The 15,612-nt window shown below is 41.2% G+C and overlaps 1 protein-coding gene across 10 annotated transcripts in view; it reads right to left on the bottom strand.

Moving 5' to 3' along the window:
- The window catches only part of SYNE2 (spectrin repeat containing nuclear envelope protein 2), a 345,486-nt gene that overhangs the window by 65,432 nt on the left and 264,442 nt on the right, over positions 1–15,612 (bottom strand). For all 10 annotated transcript variants that reach the window (XM_043556321.1, XM_043556324.1, XM_043556329.1 and 7 more), the window contains 7 exons: positions 14,711–14,843; positions 12,767–12,949; positions 12,205–12,351; positions 9,969–10,145; positions 8,045–8,200; positions 6,364–6,516; positions 115–285 (listed from right to left, as the gene is read on the bottom strand). In XM_043556321.1, the coding sequence (XP_043412256.1) occupies positions 115–285; positions 6,364–6,516; positions 8,045–8,200; positions 9,969–10,145; positions 12,205–12,351; positions 12,767–12,949; positions 14,711–14,843 (1,120 nt within the window). The remainder of the gene's footprint in view (positions 1–114; positions 286–6,363; positions 6,517–8,044; positions 8,201–9,968; positions 10,146–12,204; positions 12,352–12,766; positions 12,950–14,710; positions 14,844–15,612) is intronic.

Genomic DNA, 15,612 nt, shown 5'->3' with positions numbered 1-15,612 from the left:
TGTTTTGCGCTTCTCTGTGGACAGACAAAGGCAGCTGTGTCCATTTCCGCACCTGCCTCCACCGGAGGTCTTCTGCCAACCAGGCAGCACCGTGCCACGATCTGCTGAATTTACCTGGAGGTTCTGCACCTGGCATCCTAAGGCCTCTAATGACAAAAGCCCAGGCTTGCTGTGCTCCACGCAGTACCAGAATCGGATTGTCATCGTCGCCACCTCATCATACAGGCTTTCGTAAATCTTCCACTCCTGCAAAACAGACTGCGTGGAGGTCTTGAGCTCGTTGACCTATATGAAAAGTGCAAAGATATTTAGAAACTCATTGAGAAGAGGCTCCTTCATCATTTTGTTCCCTTCTAAGGATTCTACCATGGTATCTAATTTAGGCATTTCAGCTTGAGAGTATGGGGGAAGGGGCTCCTGGGTGGCTTGATCTCGGCTCAGGTCCTGATCTCAGGGTTTGTTGAGTTCGAGCCGTCTATCAGCATAGAGCCTGCTTGGGATTCTGTCTCTCCCTTTCTCTGCCCCTCCCCCCACTCACTCTCTCTTGGTCTCTCTCTCTCTCTCTCAAAATAAACTTAAAAAAGAGAGGGTATTGGGAGAGCTTCAGTGATTAACTGAGGTGGGAACAGTAGTCAATAAACAAAAAAGATCAGAGAAGACTGAGTTTTAAAACAGGTGAATGAAAACGAGATCTGAAGCCAGAGGGACCAGCAGGGACAGAGTTCAGCCTACCGGGAGATAGCCGAGGGAGGGAATAATGGATGAGGAACAGAATCTGTGAGTACATATTTCAGCAACACCTAATTAGCTTTCTGATCATGGGCAAGTTATTGCACCCTTGAGTCGATTTCCCTACTCACAAAACAGATACAGTAGATAGAAACATAAACAAAATAGTGTCTGTGGAAATATTCTGCAAACTGTAAAGCACTGTAATTGTCAAATTACTGTTACTGGCACCTGAGTCCGCATAAATTGGAGAGGAATGTGCTCGGTCAAAATGATGAGCACGTGAAAGTAGGAGGAAATGAGATGATCTCAGATACAACTGCGAATATGTAAGTATGTATATTTTTATATGTTGCATAAAGAACATTTACAACTCAACAGTAAAAAGACAAATAACCAAAGGATTAAATTGGGCAAAGGATTAGATATCTACTAAAGAACATCCACAGTCCTTAGAGAAACATAAATCTATACGACAATGAGATGCCATTTCACATCCACTAAGATGTCTATAAATCCAAGTTGGGTAATAATCAGTGTTGGCAAGACTGTGGAAAAACTGGAACGTTCATATATTGCTGGTGGAAACATAAAACCGTACAGCCTCTGTAGAAAACGGTTTGGCAGTTCCACGAAAAGTTAAGTATAGAGTTACCATATGACCCACTAATTCCACTCTTAGGTATATACCCCAGAGAAATGGAAGCATATGTTCATATAAAAATCTGTACACAAATGTTCATAGCAGCATGATTCATAATAGCTTAAAAGTGGAAACAATCCTGGGGTGCCTGGGTGGCTCAGTTAAGCGTCCGACTTCAGCTCAGGGCATGATCTCGTGGTTCATGAGTTCAAGCCTTGCCTCGGGCTGTGCGCTGATAGCTCAGAGCCTGGAGTCTTTTTTGGATTCTGTGTCTCCATCTCTCTCTGCCCCTCCCCCGCTCATTCTCATTCTCTCTCTCCCTCCCTTAAAAATAGATAAAACATTAAAAAAAAAATTTTTTTTAAGTGGAAACAACCCAAATGTCCATCAACGAATAAACTGTGGAATACTATTCATCCATAAAGTTCTGAAACATAATATTGATGTTGGAAACATGCTAAAACAGACAGATAAGACCACATGTCGTATAATTCCACGTGTATGAAGTGTCCAGAACAGCATATACATAAGAGATAGCAAGTAGATTGGTGCTTCCAGGGATGAAAGGTAGGGAAGAATGAAAAGTGAGTAATGGGCGTTTCTTTTTGAGTTGACAAAAATGTCCCGGAATTAGAGAGTAGCGATGGTTTTGTATCTCTGTGAATATACTAAAAACCATTGGGTTATACACTCAAAAGGGTAAGTTTATGGTATCATCTCAATTTAAAATAAGGATCTGAGTATAAATGGAGTGTGATCAGTATGTTGGCCCAGCTTTATCTATGATGTGATGTCAAGTTTTGGATGTAACCATACAGGCCTGTATTCAGGCCCTCTGTTCTCTGCTTAACATCTACAGGCAGCTGCCTCAAACCCTGCCCCAAACAGAGATGGATCAAAAACAACCTGGGATGCCAAAACGTCAGTCTCACACTGGCAACTGCGTAGCCCATATGTCTTTATATGGGCTGAATGGCTCACAAAAACAATCCACCATTAAGAAAGAATAAAAGACAGTAAGGGAAAAAAAGGAGGCAGGACGGGAACTCCTTATAGATGTGCCTTTTACTTTTTTTCTTTTATTTTTTGTATTTATTTTTGAGAGAGAGAGAGAGAGAGAGAGAGAATGCAAGCAGGGGAGGGGCAGAGAGAGGGGGAGACACAGAATCCAAAGCAGGCTCCAGGCTCGAAGCCGTCAGCACAGAGCCCAACGCGGGGCTCGAACCCATGAACTGTGAGATCATGACCTGAGCTGAAGTCGGACACTCAACTGACTAAGCCACTCAGGCGCCCCTAGATGTACCTTTTGGAAGCTTGGGGACTATCTGGGTGGCAGGGATGATCCTGACACACAGGTGCCTATAGGCACATGGCTGCATAAGGCATTGTCATGGTCCAAGGACTTCATGGCTCCCATATACAAAGTTGGTGCAACTTCTGGTGCACTTAAGGGCAACCCTTCGAATATTACAGCTTCAGGGAAAAGAAATGGCACATGTGGTTTGGGGGAAAGGATAAGAAAACCATTAAGCAAAATTCACTACGCTAGAAACAAGAAGGAACATTTTCAGAATGTTAAAAGTACAATCAGCCAGTAGGGCAGCACCGAGTGCCATATAGGCATTGCTACAAAGGTAGAAAGACGTAGGTATTATCATCCCTATTTCATAGACCAGGAAATTGAGGCTTAACGAGGTTAAGCACCTACCCTAGGACGGAGATGCAAAATGGGGCTGCTAAGATTTTTCTTTAGGCAGAGACTTAAAGCCCTTGTTTTTATTTTTTAGTTTTGTTTTGTTTTGTTTTTAAGCCCTTGTATGTATGTATGTATGTATGTATGTATGTATTTATTTATTTATTTTTAACGTTTTATTTATTTTTGAGACAGAGAGAGACAGAGCATGAACGGGGGAGGGGCAGAGAGAGAGGGAGACACAGAATCGGAAGCAGGCTCCAGGCTCTGAGCCATCAGCCCAGAGCCCGACGCGGGGCTCGAACTCACGGACCGTGAGATCGTGACCTGAGCTGAAGTCGGCCGCTTAACCGACTGAGCCACCCAGGCGCCCCAAGCCCTTGTTTTTAAAGACGAGGCTCTACTAACTCTGGAGAACTTATGGAAGGATGACGTTAAGTTTTGTGTTTTCTACATTAAAAAAAAAAAAAGCTTTGGAGCACCTGGCTGGCTTAGTCGGTACAACATGTGACTCTCATCTTGGGGTCATGAGTTGGAGCCCGAAGTTGGGGCTAGAGAGAACTTTAAAAAACAAAAAAATAAGTAGGTTTATTGAGATATAACTCACAGTCCATACAATTCACCTATTTAAAGTAAAGTCACCAAAATCAGTGTTAGGACATTTGCATCACCATGAAAAGAAACCCCATACCCACTAGCAGTCACTCCTCATTCTTCTCCAACCCTTTCTCAGCCAAAGTCTACCTTTTGTCTTTAAAGAATTTGCCTATTAAGGACATTTCATATAAATGGAATCATACAACATGTGGTTCTTTGGCAACTGCCTTCTTTCACTTAGCGTGATGTTTTCAAGACCATCAGTGTTGTAGCAAGTATCAGTACCTCATTCTCTCTTATGGCTGAATAATATCCCGTTGCACGGAAATACTATCTATCTATCTATCTATCTATCTATCTATCTATCTATCTATCTATCTAAGTAGGCTCCACACCCAGTGTAGTGCCCAATACAGGGCTTGAACTCACAACCCTGAGTTCGAGACCGGAGCTGAGATCAAGAGTTGGACTCTCAAGAGACTGAGCCACACAGGCACCCCTTGATATACCATTTACCTATCCATTTATAAACCGAGGGATGTTGGGATTGTTTCTACTTTTTGGCTATTATGAATCACCCTGCTGTGAACATTATTGTGTAAGTTTTTGGTGTGGACACATGTTCTCCTTTCTCTTGGGTACTTACGAGTAAAGTTGTTGAGTCCTAAGATAACTCTATGTTTAAATATTTTAGGACTTGCCACACTCTTTTCCAAAGCAGCTGTTCCATTTTCCATTCGCTGGCAGTGTATGTATGAGAGTTTCAAGGTCTCCACACCCTTGCTAACATTTGTTATTTTCTGCCTTATTATTATCACTACGGAGGTGGTTATGGAGTATTTCATTGAAGTTTTGAATTATATTTCCTTTATTAATGATACCGGGCATCTTTTCATGTACTTATTGACCATTCATACCTTCTTTAGAGAAATATCTATTCAGATCACTTGCTCATGTTTTCCCTTTGGTTATGTCCTTTATATATTGTAGACACAAGCCCCTAAGTATGTAAATATTTTCGTCCATTCTGTGGTTTGTCATTTCACTTTGTTGATGATGTCCTTTGAAACACAAAAGTGTTTAGTGTTGATGAAATCCAGTTTTTTCTTGTGCTTTTGTTGTCATTATCTAAGAAACTATTGCCTAATCCAGTCAGGAAGATTTCTGCCTCTGTTTTCTTCTAAGAGTTCTGTAGTTTTAGCGTTTACATCTTTGATCCATTTAATTTTTATATACGGTGTGAAGGTGGGGTCTAACTTCATTCTTTTGAATGTGGACATACAGCTGTTCTAGTACCGGTTTTGGAGAAGACTATCCCCCCGCCTCCCACCCTGGATTTGTCTTGGCATCCTAGTCTAAAAATTAGTTGATTATAATGTGAGGGTTTATTTCTGGACTCTTCATTCTATTCCATTTATCTAGATGTCTATCTTTTACATTAGTACTATCTGCATGTTTTTACTTGCATTATCTCAATCTTCTCTATCCCAACATTTTTATCATAATTCACTGTGTGGTGGGGTGCTTGGGTGGCTCAGTTGGTTGAGGGTCCAACTTCAGCTCAGGTCATGATCTCATGGTTTGTGAGTTCGAGCCCCTGATTGGGCTCTCTGCTGTCAGCGCCGATCTCGTTTCAGATCCTCTGTCTCCCCTCTCTCTGCACCTCCTTCACTTACACTCTCTCAAAAAATAAATAAACATTAAAAAAAATCACTGTGTTGTGATTGTCTATTCAAGTATGTTTTCTCTGGTGGTCTGCGAGCCCTTTGACGGTAGGATCCATTTATTTTCTCATTTATCTTTGTACTGTTGGCAGTGAACATAGTGACTCACAGAAGATATGTTCAACAAATGACTCACACAAGATATGGTAAGCTCATCTCTATCTTCCTGCCCGAGTTCTGGGGGAAAAATGAGGCCGAGGGTCACCAATGAATTTCATTTATACAGGTTATTCCCAATTCCCTCTTGGAACAAATAGTCAAAAGAAGATTTTAGTAGATGACAAATAATCCACAATAAGGACTTCTGGGAAATATGGACACACCTACAATTGGCTAGTATTTAGTTTTCTCCCTCCATTTGTGAGGAGCCAACAAGGTTGCAGTATGTAGAGATGCCTGCCTTTTCTCTTTTGGTGCTCTACTCCTGGAAGGGGTAAAGGCAGACTTTAACATATCTTTCCTAAGCTGACCAGATATCTTCCACACTCCTCCTCTTTACTTTCTCTTCACCGCATACTGTGTTCTCCTCACCTCTGGAATTCTCCATATGCTGACCATGCTTCTAGCTTAATAGAGGTTACAAGAGACGGGATCATTCCCTGCCCAAGGCACCTCCCTGGATGTGCTTTCTCATAGCTGCCCCTGTATATCTGCCCAGGAAACAGTACCAGATGCTCTGTTGGGGCGGGGGGTGGAGACATTTTTGTCTGTGAGTACGTTAGACAAAACAAAGATAACCAAGTGGATTTCTAGCTTGCCAATGGTGTTGGAATTGGTGGCGACACCTCCATCCGGTGCCAAAAAAAAAGGGGGGGGGGATTTGAAATGCCTTTCTCTATTTCACTTCAGTATTTCTCTAAGCAACTCTTCAGTTTTTGATATGGAGTGAGTTTCCGTGACTAAACACATCAACAAAAAGATGAAAGAAGGCTATATGAGGAGAAATAGTGTACTTCAAATGAAATGAGTTCTAGTACCTGGCTGATAACACTGCTTCTCTTTTGAAATAACCCATCAATTCTGGACGCTGTGTCTTCTAACAATGGCATGGTCCCACTCTCCGAAGTCAGGTAACATTGTCTCAACTCATCAAGGGCCTTGGATTTACTTGCCAGTTGATTTTCTATATCCTGGAAGGGCAAGAGGAAAAAGTTTGCATATGCACAACATTACGGAACAATAAGGTGTAAGTAAGAGACAGGAGTTTGGCCTTTTCGAGTAAAAATGGCATTACAATATGTAATTAAATAACATCACATCAAAGACATTTTAATAATACATTTGATTCCATTTTTGCACTTATTACAGTATGAATTTTTATGATAAGTTTAATTATTACATGTATCTAGATTAAAAAAATTTAATATGTATTTTTGATAGAGAGACAGAGCGCAAGCAGGGGAGGCACACAGAGAGAAGGAGACACACAGTCCGAAGCAGGCGCCAGGTCCTGCGCTGTCAGCACAGAGCCCGACGCGGGGCTCGAACCCACAAACCACGAGATCGTGACCTGAGCCAAAGTCGGACGCTCAACCGACTGAGCCACCCAGGCACCCCTAGATTTTAGAATAGTCTAGGTAATAAGTCCTCATCATCATGGTACAGTAGAACGAGTCCAGGAGATCTAGTCCCCATGCCATGCCTGTCCCATACTGGCTGTCTCCCCTGACATTAAGTCATCAAACCTCCAAGCCTGTATTTTCTCATCTGGAAACTAGCAATGATAGCCCAGGCCGTGGACAGTTTAGAACTCAAGTGAAACCAGGGTGGCCTGTGGGGGGCGGCACGGCACGGACCTGTGGAGCGTAGGCTTCCCGTGAAGGTTACGTTGAATCTAAGGCTGCTGTAAGAATTCTAAATGGAATGGCTAGTGGGTAGTTAGAAGCAGGATATGACCACTTGCACAGATCTCTTATAATGGTGTTGCTGCTCACATCTCATGTCCAGGATGATTAACCTTCTCAGGACAACTGGGGTGTGACCTGACCTTCCCACCCCAGCAGGGAGGAGCCTGTGTGTCCTCAGGCAGTAGGTCCAGAAGCAGCTAACGTCTGCAGCTACAAGGGCAGCTGAAGTGTCTTCAATAGGCAGTGACACAATCAGGGCAGTACTTACGGAGGATTAATGTATGTGTGGGTGAGACTAAGTGACCTGGCAAATGACAACTGAACAAAAGGGGGCCAGGCCAATATCCTTAAGCTCAACTGTGATTTAGACTGTAGTTCCAAGGGATAACCGGTCCTTTCGGAACATATTACACAGAAGGTAAAAGAAAATCATTTTCCTCTGAAGACGCAGAATGAAATACTAAAACTAATGGAAACCTTAGAGTAATTGCATAAGTATTGGGTGAATTAATAAAAAACTGGGAAACATGAAATAAAAATTCCCTTTGAGCATTTTCTTTGAGGAGCCACATTCAAGTCTTAGGAACAATAACTGAAGATACCTTCTTCTGCTTCTCACATACAAAAAATTGCGTTTTGTAATTTTGTAAAACCCATGGATGATTATTATCTCCTTTGCATAATGAAGTAAGTACCTGGGGGTCTGGAGGGGTCCCTCGAAAGTGCAGCCACTTGCCCTCCTCCTTGGGGCCGAAGCAGCGACCGAACAGCCTGGCCACACCGTGTGGACAGGCGCCGTGTGCCTTCTCACCTGACAATCCAGAAGCATCCTGTGCACGGAGATCACATTTCCAGGTTTTTGTAAAGTTTTCAGTCTCTCCTCTTGCGCCTCCATCCAGTTGTTCAAAATCTGTATTTTGTTTTCAGTCTCCGTGATACTTTCCAAAAGTTGTTCTAAATGTTGTATCTTTAAGGTATAAGTAAGAAAATAAAAATTTCTCATTTTAAACCAGGTGCTTTAAAATGTAAATGCCATGATGGTTATTTTTAACAAAATAATTTTGCTTCTTCGCAGATTCATACTTAGCACAAGATTTCCCAATAACTTTTGGAATAAAGATTCATATTAGGAAATATGAATTCAGTGTTTGAAAGCTAACCTGCTAAGCAAACTGGCTGTTTTGGAGTTTCATTAACACCTGTACAAATAAAATCGTGTTGTTAACATTCAGTGACATGTTGAATAACATTCAACTCAAATTCAACGCAATTTTTCATTGCATTATCGATTGATATACTTAAAGCTTAAGAAAACTTTATTTCCCTAGACTTTCTTCATTAGAGTCACTTAAAAATTAAGTCAATATCAAACATATCACAAATAATTTATCAACTTAATAAAACAGTGACCTTTTTTTATTAAAAAATTTTTAAACATTTATTCATTTTTGAGAGACAGAGACAGAGTGCAAGTGGGGGGAGGGGCAGAGGGAGGGAGACACAGAATCCGAAGCAGGCTCCAGGCTCCGAGCTGTCAGCACAGAGCCTGGCGTGGGGCTCAAACCCACAAACTGTGAGATCATGCCCTGTGCCAAAGTCAGATGCTTAACCGACTGAGCCACCCAGGCGCCCCAATAATAAATGTTTTTAATGTCTGCAGTTCTTGTCATTTCCAATGCTCACAATTTTTATTAGGTTATAATGACTGTATATGTAAAGTTTTTTTTTGAAAATTTGAAAGGCTGCCCAATCTTTTAAACGAATGGACACAGTATAATTCGATTAATTATTCCTCGATCGGTGGAAATTTAGGCATTTTACATTTTTCACCAGTATAAATAATGTGGAACACTTTATGTGCATATTTTTCCTTTTCTGAAGGGCTATGTACTTAAGATAAACGTGAGAGGAGACACTGCTGAATTAGGAAACAAGATGATTATTCTAGTTCTTGAAATTTTCTGAATGCTTTCTAAAAGGGGATATAAGCCATGATCTGCATATGAATGTGATAGCTTTGGGCTCTTAGCTCTAGCTTACTAAATTTTTCAAATTTAATAAATATATAATGTTACATAATGTTTATTCTGAATGCCTGATAACTGAAGTTGTAATCTTCTCACGTTGGTTTGCCAATTATACATTTTTTCTTTGGTGAACTGTCTGTTCGCGTTCTTTGTCCATTCCTGCACTTGAACCTTAATTGTCTAAATCCATTTGTATGCATTCTCTACACATAAAGAAATCAATCAGTTGTTAACCTCAATTATATATAAATATTAAAAATGTCTCTAAGAATAAGTTTTCTTAATATTTTCAGAGTCATGGAATGAAAATCTTCCAAAAGACCACATCCATTTTCCTGCCTTTTCATAATCTTTTCACGGCTGTAATAGCTTTGCCACTCTTGAACATTTACTTTCACAGAAAATGTCAAAATCTCCGACCATTTAGTAGTCTCACATAATACTTGGTATCTTCTCAAATAAAATTCCTCCTCTTCACTGGCCTAACTCAATTTCCCACTAGGAAGTCTCAAAGAAATGATAACTCTTTCTTCCTCTCTTGTATGCACCGATTGGAGAATGCCAGAATGTAGGCTTTACAAAAGGGTCATAGCTGGGAGAATTGTTAGTCTTAACCGTAAATTAACCATAGGAATAGCTTTTCACGTTTTTCAGAAAGTGGCATTTTGCAAAGGCCAAAATCATACAAACTGTGACACACGAGCACACCTTTCTATTCAGTGTTCCATGCATCCGGTGCCATTGGCGGTTCATCTCTCCCAGGTGTTCTGCAAACTCTGTTCTCTCATAGCGCTTACTTTCTACATCACAGGTGCTTAACTGAAGTAAGGACTGGTTAACAAAGTCCACTATCCATTGTTTATAGTCCATCTCCATTCTGAACTCCTAAAACAAATAAACAAACAAAAGTAAACTACCAAAGCCTGAACGGAAGTAGGTTGAACCGGATCCCGCCATGCTAGGGAGCCCCAAGCTCCCATTCGTTAAAGGGGCACCTGTCTAGAGTTGTAGCCATCCTGTTCCCCCCCCACCCCCAATCCCACCAAATGTCTGCTTTGAGTAGAGAGTCTTTTGGAGAATTCCACATCCCCACGAACAGAGACTCGTCAATTTCAAGCAGGATGAAAAGTCAAAGGCAGCATCGCGTATCATGGCTGCATCATCTCAACCAAAATCAGGACCCAGGGACTGACAAAGGGTTCCCGTGAGCGGCTTCCTGAGAGCCACACTGGAATTCAGAGCCCCCCTGCAGGCTCACGGAAATGAGAGGATGGGAAGTCTCAAGTTAAGACTCCCCCAGAAAACCCAGGACATAGGGGCGCCTGGGTGGCTCAGTCGGTTAAGCGGCCGACTTCGGCTCAGGTCATGATCTCGCGGTCCGTGAGTTCGAGCCCCGCATCGGGCTCTGTGCTGACAGCTCAGAGCCTGGAGCCCGTTTCAGATTCTGTGTCGCCCTCTCTCTGACCCTCCCCTGTTCATTCTCTGTCTCTCCCTGTCTCAAAAATAAATACAACGTAAAAAAAAAAAAAAAGAAAACCCAGGACATTAAGGAACTTTGCCGCTTAGGTAGCTTCTCTGTTCCGTAGCAAGCCTAAAAACACCCAGGGCCAAGCATGTTTCTGTCAAGTCGGATACTTATTAAGCTTATCCTCGTAAGTCCTAACACCCCTCTGGAGGCATCAGGGGAAAAACTATGTGGTATATGCTAGGTTACAAGAGCATAGAAGAATACATGCATGTGGACCCTCCAAAGAGTCTACTACTCCCCGAAGTTAGGATGTGCTAGTATATAAAAGCAAAATCCTTGCTAACATCATGCCTCGTTACCAAAGTATTTGTCCTCTGCCTACCAGAAGCTACATCCATCAGCCTGTGAGGTCTTTGAAAGCAAAGACCAGAGACTTCATTGATCTCCTGAGTTCCTAGTGGTGAACACATTACCTGGTACACAATAAATGTTTGTGTGTGGCTTATTAAGTGTGAGTTAAATCTATCTGAAGTCAAATATCACAGAGAAGGCCACATTTATATGTATTTGTAGAAAGGTATCAACTTTTCCTTCTGCATTCTCTTACGCAAAGGACATTGACTTAACACCTGTTGGATGCCAGGTCCTGGGCTAGGTGTGCTGTTTCAGGGAGGTGAAGGATTGGCCCTGCTCTCAAGAAGGAGACAGGCAAGTAAGCAAATAATTATCACACCCTGGAGACGCCTAATCCTAGAAAGTGAACTCGACTGGCTGGGAGAGTCAGGAGTAGATTTCCAAATCAGGAGATACTTGAGGAGAGTTTTGAAAGATGAACTAAAAGCATTTCTACGGCCACAAGTGGGGCACTAAATTCCAGGTTGAAGGTGTAGCATGTACAAAAGCAGAAGCCGGGGCGCCTGGGTGGCTCAGTCGGTTAAGCCTCCGACTTCGGCTCAGGTCATGATCTCACGGTTCGTGAGTTCGAGCCCCGTGTCGGGCTCTGTGCTGACAGCTCAGAGCCTGGAGCCTGTTTCAGATTCTGTGTCTCCCTCTCTCTCTCTCTGACCCTCCCCCATTCATGCTCTGTCTCTCTCTGTCTCAAAAATAAATAAATGTTAAAAAATATTTTTTTCAAAAGCAGAAGCCGGGAGAACACCAGATGCAGCGGGTTCATTCGGGTCAGGCAGAGTCCAGGATCTATATCGGGGAACGAAAAGATGAGGCTGGAGAAGTAAAGAGGGGCCAGGGCAAGTTAAAAGCTTGGATTCTGTCCTGTGGTGATAGGCGCTCCCAAACGAAACGAGGCAGAATAGAAAAAGTATACTAACGTCTGTCTAGAATCATCCAATATCCCATTCCCCACGCCTAGAATCAGTTCTTCTAAAGCACACCACACTGGTCTCTTTGGTATTTCCCTTCCCACTGACTTGCCTTCTTAGTAAACGAGCAAGCTTGTGGCTCTTTTCGTATAATTACCTTGTACTTCTGAAGAAGGTTTTTAACTTGAGATGCGGAACTCAGAGAATGCTCACAGTCTTCATCTGCGGTCTGATGTTCCACATCGTTCATCCAGCTAATCATTTCTGTGATTGCTTTACGAGATGGCAATTTCTCCATCTGGAGCTGCAAGGACAAAACGATTTCCATTTAATTACCTGCAGTTGACAAAATGAATCGGGGCATCACTAAAGACGGTATCTGGTTTGATAAAAGGTCTTGCTACATAATTATGCAGGTTGCTCACAAAAACAAACCCGGCATTCAAGCTTAGAATAAGTGACCCCAAAACAATGACGATGACCTTCACATAAAGGAACACAGTGATGCAGATAAACTGGGAAATAAAGTAATTAAGCCTGATTTCTCCGGTAAGAAAGATCCCACTGGAGGAGAGTCCAGTAATTAAGACCCATATTCAGTGGTGCCAGAGGAAAATAGATAGTGTCAATGAAAATTATTGAGTCAGAGAAATAATTTTAAAGGAGTTGTGAGCTAACAAGTGAATGCTAATTTAAATGCTGCCTCTTTAAATACCTACCTGGTGAAGTTTTTCTTGAATATCTGGAAGTTGAGTTATGAGCGTTGTCCATTTCTGTTCAAACTGCGCTAAAGAAGCTCTCAGGGTAGCCGTATCGGCTTCTTTCAGGTGAAGAAGCTGATTCCCAGTACTTATAACCGCGGTCTTCAAGGAGGACTTGTCATCTAGTTCCTTTGAAAACTCCTAGAGGAAACAGCGTGAAAATTTAGAAACGTTAAAAATTTGCAAACAGCAAAGAATAACTAAGAGTCAGAATAACTGGTTAGAGTCCCGAACTAAGTACATGAACTCAATTCAAACTGCTAATGCTTGCGTGTGTATCTATAGGTGTGTATGTGTGTGTTCACAAGTGCGTGTGTGCACGCGTGCATGCACACACCCACACCCACACCCACACTTTTCCTACTAAGTGTCAGGCACTGTTCCAGGCATTAGGTAAATAGTGGGGAACAAAAGAGAAGGAATTCCTAACCCTTGAGTGGCTTATAATCTAATGGATTAATATTTTTTTAAAAAAGACCAATCAGGGGCACTTGGGTGGCTCAGCGGGTTAAGCGTCTGACCTTGGCTCAGGTCATGATCTCCTGGTTTATGAGTTTGAGCCCCGTGACAGGCTCTGGGCTCACAGCTCAGAGCGTGGAGCCAGCTTCAGATTCTGTGTCTCCCTCTCTCTCTGCCCCTCCCCTGCTTACACTCCTTCTCACTCTCTCTCTCTCAAAAATAAATAAATATTTTTAAAAATTAAAAAAAAAATCAAGTAATAAAATAAAAAAGACCTATCATTTCAACGTTAAGAGAAACAGAACACAAAGTTCCTATTAAATGAACTAAATGCAACTGATTTTTAACTAAAATATTTGAAAACTTTCCTTTGTATTTGTGGGGGTTTTCAAACATATTTTTAAATAATTACATTTTAATACCAAAGTGGGTGATCATTGCTATAAAATAAGAAAAACAGACAAGAAAAGAATACGGGAAAGGAATTGACGTTAGAAAGTTTTATAAATTTATATTACAGAAGTAATAGTTTCCTTTCTTCAAAAAAAAAAAAAAAAGCTCAAAACAATAGAACATTTTAGTAGAAATGTCAGTTCTGTATATGACAATTTACAACCATGTATCTATTAACTTTAACATTTATGAATTAATAAGTCTGTTAAGTTTTGGGGGAAAAGCAGGGGAGTTATTTCCTGCATTTAAAAAGCATGCTTCGGGGCGCCTGGGTGGTGCAGTCGGTTAAGCGTCCGACTTCAGCCAGGTCACGATCTCGCCGTCCGTGAGCTCGAGCCCCGCGTCGGGCTCTGCGCTGATGGCTCAGAGCCTGGAGCCTGTTTCCGATTCTGTGTCTCCCTCTCTCTCTGCCCCTCCCCCGTTCATGCTCTGTCTCTCTCTGTCCCAAAAATAAATAAACGTTGAAAAAAAAATTTTTTTTAAATAAAAAAAATAAAATAAAAAGCATGCTTCATGTCAGAGAAAGTCTTACTTTTATATATATTTTATAGGTTCAAATAAAAATCTACTTTATCATTGTTTTATTTTATTTTTAAATATTTACTTTGAGAGGGAGAGAGAGGGAGAGAGGGAGAGAGGGAGAGAGAGAGAGAGAGAGAGAGAGAGAGAGAGAGAGAGAGAGAATCCCAAGCAGGTTCCACTGTCAGCACAGAGCCTGATGCAGGGCTTGAACTCACAAATCATGAGATCACCACCTGAGCTGAAATCAAGAGCTGGATGTTTAACTGACTAAGCCAGCCAGGTGTCCCTATCGTAAATATATAAATGACCGCTATAAACAAATAGCTCTAAGTTTGAAGGATGATATTACCCTAAATTTTATCCCTTATCCACAAATGATTATGGAGACTATCGCATTGACCCTGGGCATTTTCCCCTGATATTTATTTCTGGCAATAATTATCTGAGCATATTTTATCATAACTTACAAAAAAAACTGTTTATGTTGCTTCTGATTGTATCCAAGTCCTGAGACACATTGAGGGATTGTTCTTTCCAGTAATTCAGAGTTTGCTGAGAAGATTCCAACCACTTGGTTAACTGATCTGAATCTCTGTTATAACTAACAGGAATGAAGTGAGAGAGAAAGAAAATTAGAAACGTACTCTATGGGTGATATGCATCGTTGGCAATTTTTTTCTCATTTTACTTTATGTTTTCCTGTGTTGATCAGCTCTATTATTCAAAAAATCACGATGTTTTAAGAATTATACCCTGTTTTATCCCATGCCCCAAATCTGACACTCCTGGCATTTTGTAGGACTCTGTTATGACTATTCCAGAACAAATGAGCATTTTAAAGTCTAAAACATCTTCTTATTACAGCTACACAAAAATAAACCCATGGGTAAGGACAGCGATTATTTCTGTTCATTAAATGTTGTTGACAGATTTGTTTATAGGAAAAATATAACCAGCATTTGTATAAGTTGCATAACAGTAAACTTATTGGCTAGATTCCAACATATTTACAGGAAACGAAGGAAAATATTGAGCAGAATGCTACCCCTCTTGTAACTCTTAAACTTCTCTAAGACAGGTCCCTAAGAGGCACAGAGGAGGAGATTCAAACGTTCTGTGCTCTCTACCTTCCTCAAGGAGTTCAAGATTAGATCCACTAAACAAACAAAATTCTCTGAAGAACTCTGAAGGCTTTTTCAAACTATTCTGTGAGTTAAGATTATTATTTTTTAATTTAAAACCTTTTTAGAGAGTAGGAAAGAGCAACACCGTGGTATAAAGGTCACATGTACAATTTCATAACATAATTCTTACTTTTCACTGAACTGATTACATGTCATCTTGAGTCTGGCAAACCAACCTCAGAGATC

This window comes from Prionailurus bengalensis, chromosome B3 (assembly GCF_016509475.1).
Source record: "Prionailurus bengalensis isolate Pbe53 chromosome B3, Fcat_Pben_1.1_paternal_pri, whole genome shotgun sequence".
NCBI lineage: Eukaryota > Metazoa > Chordata > Mammalia > Carnivora > Felidae > Prionailurus > Prionailurus bengalensis.
The sequence above is the reverse complement of the archived record's forward strand: the minus strand, read 5'-3'. Positions and strand labels throughout refer to the sequence as shown.